Genomic DNA, 26,289 nt, shown 5'->3' on the forward strand with positions numbered 1-26,289 from the left:
CGTGCAACACAAAGACTAAAGTTCTAATTAGGCCCCATCTAAGTTTAAAAAAAAAAAATTAATTTTGTCTTAGGATGACTGTCTCCCAAATCGTTGGTAGATTTATACAGCCATACTTGTTGAGGTTTGGAATATATTTTAGGGCTTCTGTTGATTCCAGGAACAACCTCTCTGACTTGTAAAAGCTTCTGTGCAGTACTTTTTTTTTTTCAAATTGATTCTGTGTGCAGGTGTATCCAAAGTATGGTCTGCCAGACCCGACTTGCCATAGCAAGAGTGATGGATATATTTTTTGTGTTCACCGAGGCGGATGTCCACAGTTCTTCCTGTCTGTCCATGGTAGGCTCTATGACATGAACAGGGCACTTCATAGACACCAACTATGCACTGTATTTAAATCTTATGTGAAATTGGCAACCCTCATCCGTTTACCTAAGGACAGATTCTCTCCTTTATCGCATCCAGGAGTCTATGAAGTGTCCTGTTCATGTCATAGAGCCTACTATGGACAGAGACAGGAAGAACTGTGGACATCTGCCTCGGTGAACACAAAAAATATATCCGGCACTTTCGCTATGACAAGTTGGGGTCTGGCAGACTATGCTTTGGATACCCCTGCACACAGGATCAATTGGAAAAAAACAAAAGTACTGCACAGAAGCCCTAAAACATACTCCAAACCTCAACAAGTATGGCTGTATAAATCTACCAACGATTTGGGAGACAGTCATCCTAAGACCAAATTAATTTTTTTTTTTAACTTAGATGGCACCTAATTAGAACTTTAGTCTTTGTGTTGCACGCTACAATTACTCATTCTAGTCCCACTGTTACACCGGATTGCGGTTGTCTCGTGACTGTAACAAACTTTATGTGTATGCTCTGAAGAAGCTGGATATAATACCAGTGAAATATTAGTGGTTAAGTTAATAAATAGTTATTTTCTTATCAGTCTGTGTTCTCATCTATTACTGTTAAAATTCCAATCGACATGTGTGATGATTACTAACCATTACTACCATTAAAACCATTACTAACTTCCAAACAATAATTTTCCTCCAAATTAATCTGTTATCTATCAGGATTCCAATATTATCAAATCTTATATTTCTGTCTTTTAAGCCGCTTGTTTTGCTAATCTTTCCTCTCCCATTCTGTTAAAGTGACCTTACACCTGAGATTAACTCTACTAACACATTCCTGAATGCTAACAATATCATCATTTTTAAAATGATACTGCCTTTGATGGCATCTGGTCACTCTAGTAATCTTTCTCAGAACTCTCATATCAGAGGTCTCTAGTCTTTGATCAAGTGTTTTATTTCTAACTCAGCTCTCAGATCCATAAGTTAAAATGGTTTGAACACTGTTTTGCATACAGCTAATTTAGTCTTTTCACTAATTTCTTTCTTATTCCATATACATTTATTCAGCTTACTTCCTACCATACCATCTTTATAATACTGTTGTCTATTTTCATATTTAATTTACCATCTGCACTAAATATTGTGCCTAATAGATGAAATGTTTTACTTTTTCTATAGGTTCATCATTCAGGATTTCATGTTTCTGTCTTTTTTCCATTGTCTTTCTCTTTTTATTGCTGATTATCACACCTTTTTTTTTTTTTTTTAAACAGTTAGTCAGGGAATGTTGCAGACTTGTACTGGATTTATTCAGAAGTATAGCATCATCTGCATAAAGTAAAGAGCTAGCTTAACATCACCAACTAAAACAGATTTAATACCACTTTCCTTCATAATATGATCAATAGAATAATGAATGACAGTGGAGATAATGTGCACCAATGTTGCACACCTAATTTTACCTCAAACTATCTTCCTGTACCTCCTTCAATTCTAACTGCTGACTTACAGATTAAATGGAGACTGTGTATTGCTTGATATAATGTCCCATTTACATCATATAACTGTAGCATTTTGAAGTGCTTTCTTTGGCACCTTGTCATATGCCTTTTCCAGATCACCAAAACTTAAATACAAATCCTTGTTATATTCCCAAGATTTCTCAACTATTTGTGTTAAAATGAAAATATGATCCTGACAATCTCTATTTGGCCTGAATCCAGCTAGTTCTTTACCAAGCTTCCTTTCCACAACTTTTCTTAGCCATTTCTCAAGTATACTTGCATAAATCTTACAAGCAACACTCAATAGGGAAATACCTCTGTGATTCTCACATTCAGTTTTATTTTTCTTTTTACAGATGGATACTATACGTGCTCTGCTCCAGTCATCTGGAATTTGACCCTCTGACCAGGGCTTCTGAGTTAAACATTGCAGCCACTGTAAAATGTTTATACCTCCATATTTGAGCATTTCTGTCCAAATTTCATCTACTCCAGCTGCCTTTCCACATTTCAGTTTTTTTTTTTTTTTTTTTTTTAAGTATGTATATGTATTTTTGACTGCATTTCTGTTCAGAGTTTTCTACCACCTTTTTGACGCTGCTTGTTTCATTTAGCAGTCTTTCAAAGTAATTACGGCAGACATCTAGAATATTGTTATCTTCAGTTTTTATGTCACCTTTATCATCTCTGATTCCTTTTAAAGTACTTTTCCTCCATTTCTCAACTTTTTCAATAGCCTCCAGAATATTTTCCACCTTCCTGATATTTATTTTCTATGTTCCTATCAAAGTCTTACCAGACTTTTGTTTATCTAGTTTTACAAAATGCTTTGCTTTCTTACATTTATCTCTATATTCTATAAGAACTCAAGCTGATTTACTTGCTTTACTTACTTACTCTTCTTTTCTTTCACTGCCTCTTTAACTTCCTGAGTCCATCATGGAGTTCTGATTTTGCTATCCTTAAAGACAACCTCTTGACATGCTTCTCTGGCTGAATCAATCAATGGTTCCACTGAATCTCCAAGGTCTGATTCTTGTATTCAAATTCTTTCATTTTTTCTTCAATGATGTTTGTGTATTTGAGTCTACAGTTCACCTCTGTAAGCTGCTCAACCTTGATTCATTTTAACTTTCTTACACACTTCTTTTCAATATTTTATTCAATTTTATCCTTCTCAAAACTAAATAGTGATCACTTCCTATTTCAAATCCTCTGTATACTCTCGTGTCCTGAACCAATGGGAAAACATCACTATCAGCTATAACATAGTGAATAAGATCTTATTTTTTGTATCTTCTCTCCTTGTGAAGATTTGCATATTTTTATGTTGGAACATGGTGTTAGTAATAACTAATCCATGTCCTGAACAGAAATCCAGCAGCATTTCTATATGTCTGGTAATCATTTTCTGCTCTGCTGTTTAGATCTTCAACAAGGACCAACTTTTCTTTTTTGTTGTGTCTTCTCTAATGCTTCAAAAAATTCCTCCATTTCTTTCTTTGTAGAACTTTCTGTGGTATACCATAAGCACAAATAAGTCTCATTGTCCAGCTCTCCATTCCAATTATTTTTATTTTACTTATATCTGATCCTTACACAAAAGGCAACAAGACCTATAGCGCACTAGTGCTGTGTGTGTGGGGGGAAGAGGAATAGAAGAAAGTTGGAGTCTGTTCACATTTTGCTTGAACAACTGAGGATTGTAATCTTTGGGGAAGGCAGAGTGGGGATGACTGTTCCAAAGGACAGAAGTAGATGGAATAAAAGACCAGGCAATGAAATTGGTTTGGTGAGTTTTAAGGTGGACTATAAAAGGGTTTTGGTAGGGAGGGGCTCTTGTTTTAATGATTTTGAAGGTAAGTGGAGTAATAATAGTAGCCATTGCTACAGAGCGCTGTCTATGAAAGTATCTGTAGAAGAGGTACAAGGCCAAATACTGAATGTCTATGAAGGGATCATTAATTAGCCTGATTATTAGCCTGAATAGCCGGACATTTACTACCACCCCAAATATGGGAGCAATATTCCATGGCTGGGTGGTGGATTTGGGCTTTGTGTAGAGTTATTAGCTGTAAAGTTGTGAAGTAGTGTTTTGTGCAAAAAAGTACATCAAGTTTTTTGGCAGCTGCATAAGATATTAGTTGAAATATGATTGTGTCAGGAAAGATTGGAGATGCAAGTCAGTCCAAGAACATAAATCTGATCATTGAATATCTCAGTATTACTGAAGGTAATGGGGGGGTGCAAGCTGTTTCTTGTGAGCGATCAGACAGAACTGGGTTTTGGTTACACTGAAGTTTAGAAGGTTGTCCTTACCCCACTGGGATATAGCTAGGAGATCTGAGTTCAGGTACCTGGTTGTGATAGATCTTGAGGATTCTAATGTTTGTTGAATGTAAAGGAGGAATGGAGTGTACTGTCATTGGCAAAGCTGTGGATTGAATTGGATTGGATTGGATTGGATTGGATTGGAAGTCTCTGAGAGCAGGTAGTTTATATATAAGAGGAAGAGAGTGGGTGAAAGAACAGAAAACTCTGTGGTATTCCTGCATTGGTTGGGAAATCTGATACAAGTAAGCCATCCACTATGACACATAGCAAACAACCAGTGAGAAAGTTGGTGATCCAGTTGCAGAGTGAGGAAGGCAGACCACAGGATAACAGTTTGGTGAGTAGGCCCCTGTGCCAAACCTGAGAAAATGACACTTGCCTCGAATCACTCTACTTGATACTGCCTGCCATTCAAGAAAATCTCATATTTAATACTATAGCTACTTCTTGTTTTTTCGTGATTGTTATTGTATGAATATAACATTTTGTATTGTTGTTGAGTCTGTAGAAAAGCTTCTAGATATGACAGTGAGCCTGTAGAACTGTTGAACTTTGATGGAGTAGAGCTTTTCTAGGGTTATTGTGAATTTTCTGTAGAGCAATGACAATCACTGGACATTTACTATAGGACAGTTTGACTCGTGGTTCTTAGCTTCTAGTACCATCCATCTGAATTTTCATGCCTTTAAAATGTTCCATCCTTAATCTGGTGATGATTGTGGTTATTTCTATATTTTCATTAATTTCACTGATTTCATGCTTCTTCTTCTTAATAGTTTGTTTTTAACAATCTTATTTTTGCAACAGAATTAGCATCAGTTTGTGATAGTGGGTGTAATTTTTGAGGTGAGTGTCTTGTTTCTTTGGCTAGTCTGTCTGCTATCTCATTGCCGTCAATATTTATATGGCTGGTATCCATTGCAGTGTACAGTTTTTATTTTTCAAATTTAAAGTTACTAGATGTTCATGAATTTCCTGTGCAAGTTTTTCTTTCCATTTTTTAATGCTTCAAGCACAGATTTTGAGTCACTGTAGATGGCTATTCCTTCTGTAATATTTATTACTGGATTGGAGAGATAGAACTTTAGAGCTGATTGTATGGCTGTTAATTCACAAGTGAAGTTTGAAGCTATTTTTGCCAGCTGTAGATTTGATTTGCGTTTCCTTGCCCAAGCAGAATTAATACCCCCCCCCCCCCTGGTTGAGTGCTTCATCAGATGATCCATCAGTGTATGCGATGACATGGTTTAGATTTTTTAAATGATGTATAGTGTCAAGTCCTCTTCTTTTATTTTCATACTGTGAATCCTTTTTTGAACAAGATTCTAGGAGATTTAAGTTAATCATGTTTTTTGGTAGTATAGTGAGAAAGAGTGGCTCTTTGCTTATTTCGATAGACAAGTTCTAAGCCGATCTGTTTTCTAATTTCATGATCATATTGTAACATAGATGATCTCTTTAGTCTAGATTTTCCTGTCTAGGCATCGAAAGTCATGAGCGAGATGTGATCCTGTTGTTGGCTCCTGATTCTGTTGGTGAATTTAACTGAGGAGTTTTCTTCTGTCTTCTAGTATGTGAAGTCTACACTCTTATTGAGCTTTTAAATTATTTTAATATTTTTAATTATTAAATTTTAAAAAAATTAATAATTTTTGCTGTCCTTGATTGTACTCTGTCAAGTTTTTATTTTGAGCCTAGTAGAAGTTTTAATAATGGCAAACCGTGAGCAGACATATAAATACAAAATTAATAACGGAAAAACTCATGTAAAAAGATTATTTAATAGTATAATTTTCGCCTGTGTGTGTCACAGGCATCTTCAGTACATTTTAAGCTCAAATTAAACAATAACTGACAATTCCAAAAAGCGCCACCTAAGTAGCTAGTGTAAAATAACTAAAAAGGTCAATAAATTTCCTAACAAAAAAAAAAATTATATATGCAATAAAAAGTTAGGAAAGATTTGCTGAATTATAAAGTACTATCTCCCATAAAGGGGATAGACGTGAACCATCAGATCTGTTTAAGTTAGGCGAGTGAAGTAAAGTTTCACGTTTCTTTATAAAGCCATTCCATGAGGAACCGACTTTTGTGAAGGACTCTTGTCTTTTTCCAATGAACTCTATGTCTAGTGATGATGGCATGTTCTGCAAGTCCAGACTGTTCAGGTTCAAGGTATTGAATATAAGACTGGTGTTCTTCTAGCCGAATAGAGGCAGATCTTCCTGTTTGTCTGAAATAAGATAATTCACAAGAGCAAGGAATCTAGTAAACACCTGGATAATTAAGATGTGGAAGCTTGCCCTTAGGAGAAGTGAGAAAGGTGGAGATTTTTCTGAAAAACTTCAACATCTGACTGATGATCTCATTGTTCCTGGGCCTTTTATTGTTCTTCAGGCACTTGACTGCCTTCACAACCTTTTCTCTCAGTATGTTTGTTTCTGTTATCTTGGTTTTATTATCTTTTTTGAGAGAACCTCAATTGAGGGACCTTAACCACTTGTGTGATTGCTTAGGTATCACCATAAGGGTGGAACCTGTGTATTCAGAGTTAGGATGGTGAGTCTGTTGCCACAGTACGACAGAGAGGAGTTTAGGAGGAGGGCCATAATTGCAAAATGACTTTATGCACAGGTTATGCAGATGGTGTGGTGTGGAATGAGTTTGATGGGCGAAAGGATTTATACAAGATAGACGGCCTGCATTTTAATGGATTTGATGTGCGGAGATGGGAAAAAGTGTTGCTGAATGAAGTGAAAATGGATGTGCAGAACCAGGGAAACTAGAACTACCAAGGAGGGGGGAGGATATGCAGACATCAGTGAGACAGTTGAGTGTAAGAATGTATATAACGTACCCGAACCAGTACTAAGGACAAGAAATCGGAATGGGATAGTTAGAATAACGCATCAAGATAGGGGTAGGACAAAGGGATCACTGTATTTCATGTATACCAATGCCAGGAGTATTAGAAACAAGAAGGAAGAATTTTTGGCCTTGATTGGCTCTTCCTGGCTACAGGTTATTGGCATTAGTGAAACATGGCTGACGGAAGATGATATACTTAGTGGGATAGAATGTGTAGGTTATAGTGTGTTTAGGAGGAACAGTAAGAATAAAATGGGGGGAGGAGTGTTATTGATGATTGCTGATGAACTGCAGCCAAGGAGAATTGAAGTTGTATCGCAGGATAGTGAAAGGAGCTCATTTGAGGCTATTTGGTGTGAGATTGAGACTGGCAGAACAAAATATACAGTTGGGTGCTGCTATAGACCAGATGATGGAATAGATGATGGAGATAGTTTGCATAAAAAAATTGATGAAATGAGTGGAAGGAGGGTAATTATTATGGGGGATTTCAACTATGGTAACATTGATTGGAAGGAGGAGAGGACACATGTGAGGAAGGAACTGGATTTTATTCAATTATTAAGGGTTAACTATCTGAGATAGCATGTAATTGAAAATACTAGGAGTTTGAGAGTGCTTGAACTGATAATAGCATCTGAGAATTTGACTGTGATGAATATGACCATGTTGTCACCTATTGGTGAGAGTGATCATAAAGTTCTTGACCTGGAAGATGGCTAAAGGTGTGGATTTTTCGATTATGATAGGGTATATGTGGAATTACCATGCTGGCAAGTGTGACAAACTTAGGAGATTGCTTGGATCAGTGCCATGGCATGTAAAACTGCAAGGGCTGGATGTCGATAGAGCATGGTAAGTGGTCTAGGAGCATTTACAGGAGGTTATGACTGATTGTATACCTGGGGTTCAAATAGTAAAACAAGTAGGGTTAAAAGGACGAATAACACATTAAGCTTGGACTGCAAAAAAAGAAACAACTATGGAGGAAATTTAAAGAGAAAGGTGACCTGCAGGCACACAAACGGTATAAAGCACAGACCAGATGGGTAACAAGTGTGGTAAAAAAAGCAAAAGCGGATTATGAAAGCAAACTAGCTATGCAAGCTAAAGAGAATCCCAGCAATTCTTTCAATATGCTGCAAGCAAAAAAAAAAACTGTACACGGCAGAATGATTTTAAGGAATGACGATGATAAGAAGGTCACTGAATCAGTCGATATAGTGGAATTACTGAGCGAGCACTTTGCAAGAGTATATCATCCAGGTGGTGACATTGAAAAAAATGAAGAAACCATTAGTTTATATGGGAATTGTGATGAATGAAGGTGGAGGTGAATAGTCTATTACAGATACTTTAATTTAAATACATCTGTGGGATTGGATGGTATTCTGGCACGTGTCTTACGTGAAGCGGCTAAAGAATCATCAGTGTCCTTGACCATGTTGTTTAATCTGAGTCTCGGGTCTGGTTTAGTCCCGAAGGTGTGGAAAGAGGGGAATAGTTCCACTGCATAAAGGAGGATCCAAGACTGCTGTTACAAATTACCAACGGATCAGTATATCAGGAGTTGTTGTCAAGGTCTTGGAGAAAGTAGTCAAGGGAAAAATACAGGAATGGATTGATGAAAATGAGATACTGTACAGGGAACAGCATGGCTTTGTGAAGGGTAGATCATGCCTCGGTAACTTGCTCAAGTTTTATAACACAGTGACGGCTGAACTGGATAAGGGAAATGGGTTTACAGTGATACTGCTGGACGTGGTTAAGGCATTTGAGAGGATACCGCATTGAATTCAGGAGTAGAGTCCAAAAGACGGCCTGTGACTAGTAGTGTGCTGTAGGGTCCTGTACTTGGACCACTGCTGTTTAATTTGTTCATTAACGATATAGGGAAGGATCTAAGAGGAACAGTTCATTTGTTCGCTGATGATGCAAAGTTGGATAGGACAATAGTGAATGAAGAAGATGTCAAAATCTTGCAGGACAACTTGGATAGATTGGAGTTCTTTGCTAAGGAGAATGGATGTCAATTTAATGTGACAAAATGTAAGGTTATGCATTTTGGGGTGAAAAGATTAGCAGCAGTACACCACATTGGTGGAACTGTACTCCAGGAGATTGATGAGGCCAGGGACTTGGGAGTGTTGGTAGATAGGGAGATGTAGTTTAGGGGGCACATTGCAAAAGTGACTGAATCAGCTAATCAGCTCACTTGGTTGTTGAAAAATACTTTGAGCAGAGACAAGCAAGTTATTGTACCTCTGTGCCCAGATTTGGTCACCTAGGTTTGTTCTTGATGGGGAGGGGTGGAGAGGATCCAGAGGCGAGTGACCAAGATGATAGCAGGTTTATGGAATGAATGTTATGAGAATAGGTTGAAGATTTGTGAGTTGCAGAAATTAGTTGATAGGCAGAAAAAGGGAGATATGATTGAGACATTCAAATTGCTAAAGGGTTTCTATAGGTTTAATTCTGAATTAAACCTATAGAAACCCTTTAGCAATTTGAGATTAGGACTGGTGGTGGGAGAACTATGGGACACCTATGGAAGCTGGGCAAGAGTGTGGTTAGCAAGGGTGTTAGAGCTGGGTTCATTACTTTTGAATAAGCTGCCAGAGTCTGTTTAATAATAGTATGTGAAGTATGACATTCTATACCAAAGTATCGAAAATCTTGATGACCCCCCCCCCCTTAAAATCTGTTGTGGCTCAGTTTCCTTTCCCCATACAATTACATTCCTTTGCTGTCTCTAGCTGTCCAAATTTTGGTATCCACTCAGGTTTGTTTCATTACTTGTCTGTGAATCTTAATCGTATTCATTCCAAATATCCAAACAGTGAGGTCATTGTCCTTGGGGACTTCAACATTTATAGCTCAGAATAGCTTCTCTTTTCCAGTTCCACCATTCACACCAGAAAAGATGCAGAGATATTTGCTCCCAGCAGTAATCTTAAACAAACTGATCTATCCACTAGAATACCAGATAATTCTCTCCACTTTCTGTATCCTTATCTCTTCTTCCAGTTCTGATGAATGCACTTTGAATCTCAGCCCTTCCCTTGGTAATTCATTTAGCCTTATCCAAATCCCCTTTTCTGAAGAACATCCTTCATACCTTTAGTACCAAATGGGATGACCTGTCATCTAGTTTTTGTTCTTTGGATCTAGACACCTGAGTAACTGGAATAAAGATCTTCATGTCCCATTCCACTCAAGAGTCCAGGCCACTAACCAAACCTTGATTCTTTACAAGTGCACCAAGATAGTCTGAGAAAATAATATGGCATATCCCAAGTAACTTGAAACCAAAACTTCAGTATCAGCCTGCAATAACTGCAAAAAAAAAAACCATCAGCCAGTAAATAGACTTTGAAAGGACCAAACTGCCTTCTGTTCAAATAACATTCGAGCCTTTTAGCTCCTTGTCAAGTTCATTAGCTTAAGACAAGACTGAATTAAAATCATTCCATAAAAACTATTACCCACTGCATACCTCAAGTCTTTCATGAGAATAATATTGGAAAAATCCTGAATGACTTAGATTCCATCAAGTGTATGTATTAGTCCTCTATTTTACAATCCTTCAGAGTTATCTGGCATCCAGCCCATTCACGAATGGACTGGTTGTCATCTGGTTTCCATGCTACAGGAAAAGGTGAGATAAATGCCAGCATTTCACCTCAGTTGTATCAAAAATAATGAAAATGGTGATGGAAAGTTCATCATCAATGAACTCTCCATCACCACTATTAAGCCGACCAATAAAAGTGACCACCAATATGGACATCTCCTTGCCAATTTCATCCATCTGTTAAAAACTAGCTGGGAAAGTTTTCATGAAACATATGTAATCATTTCTTTTAGAGTTACACGATGATTAGCATTCATTTTAAAAATTTATGCAATTTACAACTGTGTTAAAAAAACGTTTTTATTATCCCGATGTTTCGATCTTCACATCAAGACCATCATCTGGAGCATACATCAATATACAAGACAAGCTGAGTTACATTATTAACTGTAAGCTAAAACGTCTAAAAGAACGACAAAACCAGCCGCCATATTCAAAGTTTGCCACAGTGAACAACAACCAACCTGAAGCAAGAAACAACAGGAGCCACCAATCACCGACAGGTATTGATAACATGATCAATCTATCTAACCATGCTCTAAACAAAGACGAAATCTCTATATTTAACAAAGGTTTAAATTTTGCTATAGCACCGAAATCGATAAACAAACTTGAATTTATGTGTAATATTGAAAGAGGCCTAAGATTCATCCCTAATAACATAGCAGACAAAATACGTTTAGAAACAAGCAACATTACTAAACACGAATTAACAGCGATAAAATCACTTAAAACAAATCCAAACATAGTAATAACCAGAGCTGATGCCACCGTTATTTTAAACCATACCACTTACGTAGAAAAAATGAATCTGCTGGTCTCTGACAATAACACATGCAAATTAGTTAACTACAACCCAACCAACAGAATAAAAAACAAAACAGAGACACTACTTAAGTCAGTTACTACTTGGCCCGAAGATACGGTCAAAAAACTATTTCCTCACTATGCGCGTTACCCAAGAATTTATGGGCTACCAAAAATTACAAAGAAAACACACTGTTAAGACCTGTAGTTGAAGGAATTGATAGCCTGACGTATTACTTAGCCAAAAAATTAGCGGCAACACTCAAGGAGTTGGTAGGTCATTCTCCCTCGTATATCAAAAGCACACAACACTTCATAAACACCATCAAAGACATTACATTAGAAAAAGATGATTTATTAGTCAGTTTTGATGTCTCTGCCCTCTTCACGAATGTCCCAATCAATGACACAATCCTTCTCCTACAGAACAATTCCCTCCAGATATCACAGCGCTCTTTGCGCATGTATTACGGTCGGGTTATTTTGTATGGCAAAACGCCTTCTACTTACAAAAAGAAGGCACAGCCATGGGCTCACCATTATTCCCCCTATTGCTAACTTTTACATGGAACATTTTGAGCAACTTGCCTTAGGTTCCTCCCCCTTTAAAACCCAAAGTCTGGCTGATATATGTTGACGATGTTTTCGCGATCTGGTCCCATGGCCGCCAGACATTAGACACATTATTTAACCACCTAAACAAACAACACAAATGCATACAATTCACAATTGAAATTGAAAAACACAACATACTTCCGTTTCTGGATACACTTATCACACGTCTTCCCTCTGGCAATCTTTCCTTCACTGTGACTGGAAACCGACACATACAGGACAATATATACACATAAACTCCTACCACCACTCAACACAAAAACTAGGTGTCATCGACACGCTAAAAAACAGGGTGCAGACGATCTGTTCCAACGAATAGGCACACTAAAAGACGAATTTAAAATTATCTTTAATACTTTCCAAAAAAATGGATACAGCCAAAACACTACTAACAAAATTCTCTACAAACCCTCAATGAAAAACAAACACAAACCAGACTACAGTAAAACTATAACCATTCCCTACATTAAAAGAACATCAGACAAAATAAACAGAGTATTACAAAAATACAACCTCAAAGCCACCTTTAAACCTCCTGCAAAATTAAAACGCTTACTCAACTCATCCAAAGACCCCAATCCCTGCACTAGTCCACCCCGGAGTATACTGGATTTATTGTACTTGCAACATACCATACATAGGAGAAACAGGACGCACAATTCCTATTGGACAAAAAGAACATAAACAACACATTAAATATAATAATTATGGTGAAGCTGGCCTTTCTGATCATGCCCTGAATTCCTTACACAGAGTTGACTGGAAAAGCACTAGCTGTCTACATCGCACGAAAACATGGTATGAACAGAAATTTAAGGAAGCATGTGAGATTATTATCAGCCACCCCAATCTGAACAATAATGATGGTCTAAAAATCCCAAATATATGAAGGTATATATTCGACCCATGGAACGTTCCTCACTAAGAACAATTATAAACAGCACTGTAGAAAATCCAGTATCTTAAAAGCAAAAATAAGAATTGTAATACAGTGGTATCTCGATAATCCAAACCTCTTTAGTCTGAACCCTCCAGTAATCCGAACTGCGGTTTGAAAGGAAAAAAAAGTTTCATTTTATGACGTATTATTTGTGTACTATTATTTTTATTTAATAATTATTATTTTAACTATTATTATTTATTTTATTATTATTACAGAACAGTATAACTATGGTGATACACAAAAAGAGGAAATTCAAAACGTGCATAATTTGATTAAAAATATAAATCCAGAAGTTGAAATTTCACAAACAGATGTTACGGAATGGATTACAGGTTGAAACGAAAGTGAATTTGGAATCAAATCAGATGCTGAAATTATAAATATGATACTACAGAATGAATAAGAAAATGATGATGATGATAAAGAACTTGGAAAAAAAAAAAAAGTAAAACATGAAGAGGCAGTTGAATGGGCGAAGCAGAATGATACGCCATTCCACAAAATTTTTTACTAAAATAAACTTGTGTACCGTATTATTTTTTGAGTTTTACATTACAGTACAGTAGCTTTTTTTCTATCAGTTACTTCATTTATTTACAGAATTAAATTCATGTACCATTAGAATCTGATTATTTTTGTCTTAAACACTAGTTATTATTGTCTCTTGGGGGAAATTCGCTAATCCGAACGAGCACGGTTTTTATTAGTTTTGATTAGCGAGATACTACTGTACTAAAAATAGGACATCATTGTTTCTGAAAGAATGAAAGAATGTTTATTCCTGTCATCGTAAATAGAATTTAGCTTGGCGTAAAAAAATTTTTTTTTTTTTCACTAGAGGTCATGCCAGTAAAATAACGTGATCAAATTATTGTTTCTTTAGCTTGCGGTTAATAATGTAACTCAGCTTGTCTTGTATATTGATGTATGCTCCAGATGATGATCTTGATGTGAAGATCGAAACGTCGAGATAATAAAAAAGTTTTTTTTTAACACGGTTGTAAATTCCATAAATTTTTAAAATGAACATGTAATCATTCTAGATCTTTAGAGTTGTCACTCTGGTCTGGCATAAATGCCTACTTACTAAATTACTATCGTATAGTACTATCAACCTTTTACAGTTGGAATGCTAGTTTCCTCTTTGATCATTCACTACGTATATCATGATGGATGGCTTCATTTCTTCAGATTTCTCTCCTACTACTAGAGTACTCCAGGCTCTATACTTTCATCCATACTTTTTTTCCTTTTCATAAATGACCTATGATTAACCTGAAATCCTATCCATAATCTTGCCAGCAATGATAAGCTCCATTCTTCGTTTTCATTTGATAAACCTTGTGTTTGCTCACAGATTCCACACTACAAGATCTTCCATAATCATTATGCCATAATAAGTATTTTCATGGACATTGTGCTGCTGAATTCACTGATACCATTCCTTCACTTTTCCAGAAGTCCATAAACAAATGAGTGGCTGCTAGTAAATATGTATTTACTGTCCAGCTTCAAACACTAAACCAACATCTCATCATCCTCTTTCATTCCTTTCCTCTGTGTTTTTGGAATGGTCTTCCTCACACAGTTCCCCCTAATGACAGCAGTCTCTCAGAGGACTACATTTGATGCATGCGGGAGATGCTGATGCATATCATCATCTCACACATACATCAAATATTTCTAGCCATTTTGGTCAAACAGGTGTTTGATGCCAAGATGTCTCTTTCTAGCCATCTTGGCTAGAAAGAAATCCAGAGGAAGATCAAGGTCTAGGTGGATTGATTCAGTCAGAAGTGCCTTAGATATGACAATATTGGAGTGCTCTCACTGAGTAGTAGATTGATTTGGAGGAATGTTGGATAGGTGATTAATAATAATGTAAACCTAATCATGTAGTGCTGTCATAGTAACCTGAATACCCCTTGTGGATTACATATGAGGAATTTGATGATGATGATTATATTTCATGGTCGGTGATGTTAGAAACTTGCAAAGTTGTGCTATGCAATGTGGAAGGTAGGCATAAGATTGCAATTTTCTGAGCAAGTCCTTAGTGCCAAAATGCTATCAGATGCCTTAGAAACATCAAGAGCCAAACCTTTTCATGGCTTTTGTCCAGAGGTGGGTGTTGTAAACGAGATCTGTTGTGGATTTTGACTGGTGAAATCCATATTGTTGGTCACATTAGTTGACAGTTTTCCAGGTGCTGAAGTTAACTGTTAATGATTTTTTTGCATTAATCGTATGTTAGAGAGATAGGTCAATTGTTTGATGATAGACATTTGCCTCTTATTAAAATCAGCTGAATACGGACTTTGCCTACATTTTCCCCACAACATATAAGTAGAGTATAAGGTGTAGAGATGATAAAGAACAGTTGTGAGTTTAGGAGTACATATCATGAGCACAATTGGTGGGATACCATCAGGACCAGAAGCCTTTTTTGGTGTCTGGGTTCAAGATTTTTTCTGATATCTTTGTAGTAGAAGGCTAAATGTAGAAAACTTGCCTCCTATGCCAGTGGTAGTTATGCCTTCTGGTTATCGCTTGCAAAAAAGCTGTTGGGCTGAATCTCTGTTCATCTGTGCTCACTCTCTCACACATACTCAGATGGCAAAAATATTGTATTGTTATCTAATCCAACTTTTCATTCTTCTCATCCAATTCCTACATAGATGACAAGACAAGTCACCTGCAACTTTGCTTAGAACATAGCATTATGTGTTTCCTGTATCCTTCCACCAGAAAGATGTCAGATAAAAAGGTTTGCAGAACTTGAATAGCAAAAAATGCTTCTGGTCATGATTATATCCCACTAGTTGTGCTCCTAAATCTATCATTTCTATGTCATCAGTCTATCATCTTTACACTATATTATATTCTGCCTGCATCATTCCCATAGATGGAAGTAGTCCATATATAGTTGATTTAGGAAAAAAAAAAAAAAAAACTATCATCAACCCTGTTGATCTATTGCTGTAGCATCGTTGCTGTCTAAAACAATAGAGGTCATTAACAGTCAACTTCTTCAACACCTGGAAAACTGTCAACTAATAAGTGATCACCAATATGGATTATACCAATCAAAATTCACAGCAGATCTTGCCTACTTCACCTACCTGTGGACGTGTACTTGTGTCCTTGCATGTAACACTTCCCAAGGCATCTGCTAGAGTTGGGCACTGAGGATTTCTCAGCATTTCATCATCTTATGTCTGCCTTTCACATTTTTGTAATTAGATGGTGTTCTCTCTTTACATTTACCTATTGATCAGAGTTTTTTTTTGTTACTTCATCCGCCATCTTCCTCATGTACATAAATGACCTGTTCTTGCAAACCTCAAATACTGATGTTTGAACACTTCAAGGTTTGTCATATTAGCAGGATGGAATGAGGGGTGCTATCATCAACAGAAAAGTAAACAATGTTTGGATGGTACAGAGTCACCTTCAGTACTTCAAAATATTTCTCTCTCTCTCTCACACACACACACACAAATAATAACCCTATTCTTTTCTCTTACCTTTCATAATACAGTTAAGACAATGCTTCTCAGATGGACACTTGCTCCTGGCACAAATACATCAACTCTATAAGTGCCCTCGCCTTCCAAAAAACTTGACATCCTTTTCACTAAAGCTGTCACTTTTCATTTATCCAGCTGCTAACTGTACAAATCCCAAATATTCCAATTTTGGAATACTGATGTTACATTTTTGCTGATATACCTAAGATCTCAAAAAAAAATTTTGTTGCTGTTCAGAAGAGGGTAGTTCAGCTAATTGACAATCCGATCCTTCTCTCACATAATCAGCCACTATCTCAGAGATGGTAAATTTCCACATTATGTCTTGTGCTTCTCATTTGCAGGTACTCGACATCCTTTTCAGTTGAATTATTGACTCACTGAACCTGCTACTCCTATTCATCTTTCATTCCATCTACCATAGAACACCCTTCCCAATGAAGTTTTACCTGGACTATTTCAGCTCTTCAAAAAGAGCATCCAGTTACTTTTGATAGATGTCAACAGGTTACTTTCTCTTACCATCTTACCCATATAAAGCATTGATTTGCTTTTTGTTTTGCTGTATCTCATCTGTGGGAATGGTATAAAAAAAAGTAAATGAAGAAAATTATCAGCACATATACCAGAAGCGGTTCTAGGTTCACTGTGATAATTTTTGATAGTTAATGACACTGTGCAAGAATTCATTATGAAACGCACCGTTTTTTTTTCTAAGATTGCCTCTGCAATTATTTCATCACTTGGTCTATAAATGTTAACAAGTAAATATTGCTGAGTTTGTGTTGTGAGCATTTTCTAAAATGTTTTGGTTGATACCAAGATGGCTGCCTTTGATTGAAAGTGGTGGTACAATTGCATTAGTTTAGAACAGGGGTTCCCAACCCTATGCCTGCAGGCACCATGGCACCCGTCAACCAATTTGTGTGTACCTGCCACTGTTCAACTGTGTGCCGTTTAGTTTGAAATAATCACCAACAATATGACGCATGCGTTAATGACACATGACGAGTCTTAAACGTATACAATGTAAAGTAGACGCGCATTCGAAGTTGTTCATTCCAGTTTAAGAACTGGAATATCATCATATTCTCCTAATTATGAAGCACTGGCCAATGAAATGCAATGCCAAAGATCACACTAACTTACATATATATATTTAAATTTTTATATAATGTAAACTTTTAAGTAATAAAACATTTGATTATAATGTAAACTTTGTATGTATTCATTTAACAAAAGAATTCAAAAAATTTGCTTGAAAAAATAGATGGTGCCTGTCACCCTATCAGTATTTTAGAATGTGCTCTAGGAAACAAAAAGTTGGGAACCACTGGTCTAGAAGGTAAACTGACTGAATTTTAGTAATTATGGTAATGGTATAATAATTCAATGTCAGATAATTGGGGAAAAATTGCAAATATTTTCTAAAATACTGTCAAGACCATAGTTGATATTGCAACTGTGTACCACTACAGAATGCCATTTGGAATTTGGATGTCTTTTGAATTATAAATGAATGCTGTATAAAAAAACAATGTGTGTGTTCATTTTCTTTCATACTTTCTCAGCCATCCTCTAGTTGACAGAAGTACATATTTTTTAAGCAACACACATTTGTTTACAGTAGTGGGTCATATACTGCCAATCCAGCAAATGAATGTTATTTATCTTCTATATATGTTATGCATTTTTTATGCTTTCAGATTTTGGATGCAACATTTGATGACCTCCAGCACCTTGCCGTAGCAAAAATGCCTCCCAGTTGGAGTAAGTTATTTAAAAGCATCAGTCATAATAATTCCTTGTTTTCTTATGAACTATTCGTGATCGATTTATATTATAACTGTTTTGGTGTTTAAAGTGGTGCAGAAAGATTTTTTTTTTCGAATTTTAATTAATAATATTAAGTTGATTTGTAGTTTTTGTTTTTTATGAGTTTATGCATTGAGTTGTATGGATTTTAAGAAAAACTTGTATATTTTGTATTGAAATATTGTTGGTATGGTACCAGTGCATATTAGAACAATAGTGGCCAAGATTATTTTATTGAGAATGAAATTTGCAAGATCTTGTTTGGCACAGTATGTGTGAGATGTATTCCTTGCAGAAGTTAAAAGATTTTTGGAAGGAAAGTGAGCCTTGTGATTGAATATGTAGGAAGTATTTTGGTAGTGAGTGCCAGTTGTGTGGAAAAAGTAAAACTTCCTACATATTCACAAAGGTTAGTGTCAGTGATATTGTTGAAAGTGCAGTCAAGGAAGGTGAAAAGAATGAAGAGAACCTCATGAAAGAAATAATGTGCTTAGATGTGGAGTCCTTCATGGGGACAATGCACTAGATCAAGGATTAAAGAAATGTCAGATGATTGGCAGAGCTGACAAGAGAAAAAAAAACAAATGTCCAAAGTAAGAAACAAGAATATGACTAACCGAGAGAAGGAAAGTAAGAAGAAAAATTTTATGTTGATTCTATGATAAGAGTAGTACTTAATGAGAGCATGACAGAATTTTCTCTCCCTGGTGCAAAAATTAATGTTGGTGAAGCTTTCAGGATACAAAAAGTTATGTCAAAAAATTGATTGATTTGGCTAGCACAGATGACTTGAAAGGTAAAAATATGGTATGAGAGATGATACAAAAGAGTTATTGAAAGAAGCAAGTTGAGGTGGATAGTGATCACAAATGAACCAATGTGTTGATTGTGCAGAAGGAATGGTGTGAAGTCTGTAGACTTATGGACTAAATATGATGGACAGAAAGACTTAAATAATGTTGATGGATTCAGAATGAGGTGTCTCAAGAAAATTGTTCACTGGGTATGGAAGTGCGAAGTCGTGAAACCAAAGCTGTTGAGGTGGAAGCAGGGATGTGCATGTGTGTGTATGCATCCATTAGGCAAGTAAGTGTGAGAATGCCAAGAAATGTGGAATCTAGTCAATGAAATGACAAAATCTGATGGGATAGTCAGTGCAAGTTGTAAAGCTAGGTGCGGGCTTAAGGGTATGATATAGTTTATCTAAGCTAATCCTTGAAATATCAGAAATCAGAGGGAAGAATTTTTGGCATTGGTTAGTGCACCTCACTTATTAGTGAGATTGGCAAATAGTAAATATACTCATAGTTACAGGAATATAATGTGAAAGGTATAGTATTTTCAGGGAAGATAGAAAAAATGGGGGGCATACTGTCGATTGATAGCAGATGAATTGCACTCAAAAAGGAGCATGGGAATGATAGCTATTTGAAGCACTTTGGTGATAGAGAGCATTAGGACAAAATATACTGTTTGCTGTTATAGGCTGGTGGGGGAGGCGATGGAAGGTATGATGAAGAAGACATGCATTGACAGATTAGAACAATGAGTGCAAGTCAGGTAATTATTATGGGGACTTTGACTATAGGGATATGGAATGGAAGGAGGAAAAAATTGCACAAAGGAAAGGAAATGGAATTTATTCACCTGCTAAGAGATAATAGTGATAATTACTCAACATGGCATGTGATGGATCTGGTTATATAATCAGATCTTTCAATAACCAAGGCCACCTTGCTTCCAGTTGTGGAGAGTGATCATACAGTCTTGACTTGAGCGGTTGCAAAATGTGGAATTTTCAGTTATGAAAGAGTATATGTAGAACTGTAAGGTAGGTGATTATGAAAAGCTGAGGAGGCAGCTTGAGGTGTTGCAAAGGGTATCTGAAAGAAGCAATGTCAGACTATACCCAAAATCAAGAGGACAAATCAGACAGGAGTTAGATGGACAAGTAGGATCATTAAGCAGGAGCTTAAAAAAAAAAAGTTGTGGATGGTTATATATGGAAAAAGGTGATTAGCAAGGTCACTAGCAGTACAAGGCTTGGACAAGCAGGGTGACTAGCATGGTAAGGAAGACAAAATCAAAATGTGAGAAGGAATTAGTTCAGCAAGCCAAAGAAATCCCAAAGAGTTCTGTGACTGTGTTGCAAGTAAAAGAAAGAATGGCTATGGACAATAACTTTAACAAGTACTAATAGTATCAAAATGACAGAAGCACACAAAATAGTTGTTAGTGTGTTACAACTATGAAAAGGTTTATCATCCAAGTGAGAATATTTCTATGATACATATGATAGGAAATGATTTGAGAATAGAGTTTGATGAATTAGAAGTACTCAGGATATTGCAGAATTGCAATTCAAATATGACTGTGTGATTAGATGGGATATTATTATTATTACTTTAAGACCCCATGGACTCATCTAGGAGTTCCTTTTGTCATACACACAGCTCATCATACCACACCTTAAACACTCAAATTCTCTGCAGACACCACACTCTCTGGCAAGGCATTCCATTCATTCATAACTCTGCATGCAAAAAAACCTGCTTTCTCACTTCTTTGTTCACACCTTTCTTATATAGCTTCCAGGGATGACTTCTTGTTCTCTTCTGATCTTCCACCATTTTCTGTAAAAACCTCTTCAACATTGATCCTATAACAACCCCTTACTAACTTGTAGAAGTCTATCATATCACCCCTCTTCTCCTGTCCACTAGATTCTGTAGATTGCATCTTCTCAACCTTTCTTCATATTTGACATCCCAAAGAAGAGAAAACTACCTTAGTCAGTCACCTGTGGACCTTTGCAACATCTCTTCATCCTTTTGAAAACCAAATGACCAAATCTCTGCGCACAGTAGTCCATGTGTGGCCTAATCAGAGCTTTATACATTGGAACAAAAATCTCCTTACTTCTACAAGTCAGTGTACTCTGCATCATTCCCAGAATTTGTTGTGTTATCCTCGCAATTTTGGCAATGTGTCCTCTAAATTTTAGATCCTTATCCACCATCACCTCAAGATATCTTATTTCTTCTACCTCCAACAATATATTCCCACCAGGTGTAAATTCTACATTCCATCTTTGTTTTCCAAATTTTAAAACCTTACATTTTGCAATATTGAACTGCCATCTCAACTCCCATGCCCATTTCCTCAATCTATTCAAGTCATCTTGTAAGTCCACAACATCTGTTCTACTCCTCATAGTTCATCCCAATATTGCATCATATCTTTCCCAGTATCATTAACATACAGGCTAAACAGCAATGGCCCTAAAACAGACCCTTGAGGCACACCACTAGAGACTTTCCTCTTCCGGTATATTGCTCCCCCCATACACAACTTGCTGATAACTATCAGATAGCCCATCTCTGATTCAATCCACTAATCTAATATCAACCCCAACTGCTCTAGTATGACTATCAACTTATCATTTGGTAATCTATCAAAAGCTTTGGCAAAATCTAAGTATACTACTGTGTATCCATCTCCTTTGTCCTATGAAGCCATCACTTTATTGTAATAAATAAGTAGATTACTAAAGCATGATCTCTATCTAGCAAATTCATGTTGTCCTTCAAAAGATAATACCATTGTTGTCAACCCAATTCTGGATTCTGGTTCTCACCAGCCTCTCCAACACTTTAACCACAAGATCTGATACGCAGATAAGCCTATAATTTGATGCCCGAGTTCTGTCACCTCCATTATGAAGCAGCGCAATCTTGCCTTCTTTCCGCTCCTTTAGAACTCGACCCAATGCAAGACTCATTAAATATATCAAGGCACATGCCAACTCCCTGGCACATTCCTTCAAAATACATGGTGATAATAGTGGTGGACTGCATTTAATGGTTTTGGTGTGAGTCATTTGGAGAGACTGCTGCTGGAAAGTAGAGAAATGAGTGCAGAGACTTTTATTAAGTCCCACTGCCTTATTAACATCAAGCTTGCTCAATTCCCCATGTACCACTTGCTCCCTTACAGTTAGTCTCTCTCTCCTCTTCATCACCAACTGCTCTCAAACTCTCCATGTTGTTGCATTCACAAGAATGAAAGACCTTTATGAACTGCTCATTAAGTATCCTCTTCAGCAGTTGTTCTTATACCATTTTCTCCTTCCTTTCATTCTTCTATAATCATTCCCTTTTTCTTTTTTTTCTTTTTTTTGCTGGCTACATATCGAAAGAACTTCCTAGGATTCTTTTCCACTTCATTAGCTAACTGCTGCTCATACTTCACTTTTGCTACCCTTACCAACAAAGTCACCCTCCTTGCTTGTTCTTTGTATTCCTCTTGGAATTGGTTATTACCACTCTTCTTATTCTGCCATAATGCCTTTTTCCTCTGTATTACATTCTTAATCTCTTCATTTATCCATTTCACACCTATCTTATTTAACCTTCTGACCCTTGGAATACATTTAGGCATTGCTGCTACTGGACAGTTCCTGAATATCCCCCAAGCTGCATTGATCTCCTTTCCAGCCAACTTTTCATTTCATGCTACACTGCAAGCTGTCTTCTGACAGCTTGCAGTGTAGTCATATACTCTTTCCTCACATGGCTGGCAACTAGAGCAATATGCTCTAGATTCCTTTACTCTAAAACCTACAGTTTGACTTAGATACATTGACAATGTTTTTGTTATCTGGCTATGAGGCCGCCAAACGTTAAACACATTCCTTAGCCACCTAAACAAACAACATGAGCACATGCAATTTACTGTTGAAATTGAAAATCAGAAATCAATTCCTTTCCTGGATACCCTGGTCAGATGTCTTCCCTTCACTGTTTACCGCAAGCCTACACATACTGGCCAATATATACTTTCTAACTCATATCACCACCCTTTGCAAAAACATGGAGTCATTAACATCCTGAAAAAAAGAGCTATAACAATTTGCTCTAATGAACAAACTCAAACGAGAATTAGAAACTATTAGCAATATATTTATAAATAATGGCTGTAGCAAAAATACAATTAATAAAATTCTTCATAAAACTTCATCAAAAAATAATATAGATTACAGTAATACCATAGCTATACTATACATTAAAGGGTTATAAGAAAAAATTAATAGAATTCTACCTCATGATAATCTTAATGTCACTTTTAAACCACCTATAAAACTAAAAAACATATTCAATTCCTCTAAGGATTCTCTCCCCCGACTTGCTCACCCTGAAGTCTATTGTATCTATTGCACTTGTAACTTACCTTATATTGGAGAAACTGGACGTACAATCCTTATTCGTAAAAAAAAAAAAAAAAAAAAAAAAAAAAAAAAAAAAAAAAAAACCTTTTGTGTTCTTTATTCCAGCAAACCCCTGACTCTAAGAGATTTTTTAGCTTTTATTGGCCACCATCCATCCATACTGGTTTGTTGTAATTTATATGTATAGTTATTATAAGTAAAAATTTTTTTTGTGTGTACATGTTGCTCTCTAGCTTAATTTAATTCTGTAACCTAATAGATAATAACAAGACTCTAGCTTTGATGTAGTAAGGTTTTTTTTTTTCCACCAGACTTCAGTTGATTAAGGATAGAGTGTACCATGGAATTGGAAAATAAATATTAATCAAATAACAGTTATATTATTTATTGTTTTTGTTAGGGAGAAATGTCAGTAATAACTTTCTTGGAAAAAATCATCATCATCATCATCAAATTCCTGCCATGTACCCTCAAGGGGTGTACAGGATATGACAGTACTACATGAAAAAATTACATCATTACTAACTTCTTATCTACAATTTTCCTCCAAATCAGTCTGTTACTTGTCAAGACTCCAACATTATCAGATCTTATATTTCTATCGTCTAAGGCACTTTGTACAGTATCAATCCACCTATATCTTGGTCTTCCTCTGGGTCGTTTTCCTGCCAAACTGGCAGAGAACACTTGTTTTGCTAATCTTTCCTCTCCCATTCTATTTAAGTGACCATACCATCTGAGATTAGCTCTGCTAACACATTCCTGGATGCTGACAATGTCAAGTTCTTTCCTAATATCCTCATTTTTAATATGATATTGCCATTGATGCCATCTGTTCACGCCTCTAATCTTTCTCAGGACTCTCATATCTGCGGTCTCTAGTCTTTGGTCAAGTGTTTTACTTCTGACCCAGCTCTCAGATCCATAAGTTAAAATTGGTTTGAACACTGTCTTGTATACAGCTAATTTAGTGTTCCGACTAATTTCTTTCTTATTCCATATGAATTTATTCAATTGACTTCCCACCATACCAGCTTTGCTGATTCTGTTGTCTCTTTCTATATTTAGTTTACCATCTTCAGTAAAAATTGTGCCTAAGTAGCTGAAATGTTTTACTTGTTCCACAGGTTCTCCATTCACAACACAGTTGACATTTTCAATGATTCTGCCTATTTTCATTGTCTTTGTCTTTTTATTGCTGACCTTCATACCATATCTATTACAACAGCTATTCAATTTAGTCAGAGAATCTTGCAGACTTGTAGTGGATTTATTTAGAAGTATAACATCATCTGCATAAAGCAAACAGCTGACATTAATATCTCCAATTTTGATATCAGGTTTAATACCACATTCCTTCATAATGTGATCCATATAGATAATGAATAACAGAGGGGATAATGTACATCCTTGTCTCACACCAGATTTAACATTAAACCATCTTCCTGTACTTCCTTCAATTCTAACTGCTGACTCACAACTCAAATAAAGACTAAGTATTGCTTGATATAATGCCCCATTGACACCATATAACTGCAGCGTATTGAATAGCTTCTCTCGTGGCACCTTGTCATATGCCTTTTCCAAATCGACAAAACTTAAATACAGATCTTTGTTATATTCCCATGCTTTCTCGACTATTTGTCGTAAAGTGAAGATCTGATCCTGACAGCCTCTATTTGGCCTGAATCCAGCTTGTTCTTCACCAAGCTTTTCTTCCACAATTCTTCTCAACCGTTTCTCAAGTATACTTGCATAGATCTTGCCAGGAACACTCAGTAGGGAAATACCTCTGTAATTCTCACATTCAGTTTTATTTCCCTTTTTATATATGGGTACTATGAGAGCTCTACTCCAATCATCGGGAATTCGTCCCTCTGCCCAGGCTTTCTGAACTATGCAGTGCAGCCACTGTAAGACTCTTATACCACCATACTTCAGCATTTCTGGTCGAATATCATCTACTCCTGCTGCCTTTCCACATTTCAAGCCTTTGATGGCTTTTTCTACTTCAAGTATGGATATGTATTCCTGACTGCATGCCTGGTCAGTGTTTTTCATCACTGTGCTGTCATCACTGCTTGTTTCATTTAGCAGTTTTTCAAAGTAATTACTCCATACTTCAAGGATATCTTTTTCTCCTATTTTCATTTCACCTTTATCATCTCTAATTCCTTTTACAGCACTCTTTCCTACATTCCTTAGCTTCTTCAACAACCTCCAGAATATTTTGCCACCTTCTTGATATTTATTTTCTATATTCTTGCCAAAGTCCTCCCATGACTTTTGTTTAGCTAGTTTTACACACTGTTTAGCTTTCAACATTTGTCTCTGTATTCTGTAAGAGTAAAAGCTGACTTATTTGCCAGGAACTTTTGATATGCTTTCTTCTTTTCCTTCACTGCCTCTTTAACTTCCTGTGTCCACCAGGGAGTTCTGATTTTTTTATCCTTGCACACAACCTCACCACATGCCTCTCTGGCAGAATCAATCAATGTTTTCTTCAGAGTTTGCCACTGAATCTCCAAGGTTTGATTCCTGTTCTCAAACTCTTTCATTTTCTTTTCAATAATATTTCTGTATTTTAGTCTACAGTTCACATCTGAGAGCTGCTCAACTTTTATTCGCTTTAAAAATTTCTTCCAT

The 26,289-nt window shown here is 36.4% G+C and overlaps 1 protein-coding gene across 2 annotated transcripts in view; it reads left to right on the forward strand.

The window, feature by feature from the left end:
- The window catches only part of LOC150103921 (phosphatidylserine lipase ABHD16A), a 304,831-nt gene that overhangs the window by 196,165 nt on the left and 82,377 nt on the right, over nucleotides 1-26,289 (forward strand). For both annotated transcript variants that reach the window (XM_090396602.1, XM_090396603.1), the window contains one exon: nucleotides 18,308-18,371. In XM_090396602.1, coding sequence (XP_090252728.1) covers nucleotides 18,308-18,371 — 64 coding nt within the window. The remainder of the gene's footprint in view (nucleotides 1-18,307; nucleotides 18,372-26,289) is intronic.

This window comes from Typopeltis vanoorti, chromosome 8 (genome assembly GCF_054136105.1).
Source record: "Typopeltis vanoorti isolate ZY-2024b chromosome 8, IOZ_Tvanoo_1.0, whole genome shotgun sequence".
In the NCBI taxonomy this organism is placed as follows: Eukaryota; Metazoa; Arthropoda; class Arachnida; order Uropygi; family Thelyphonidae; genus Typopeltis; species Typopeltis vanoorti.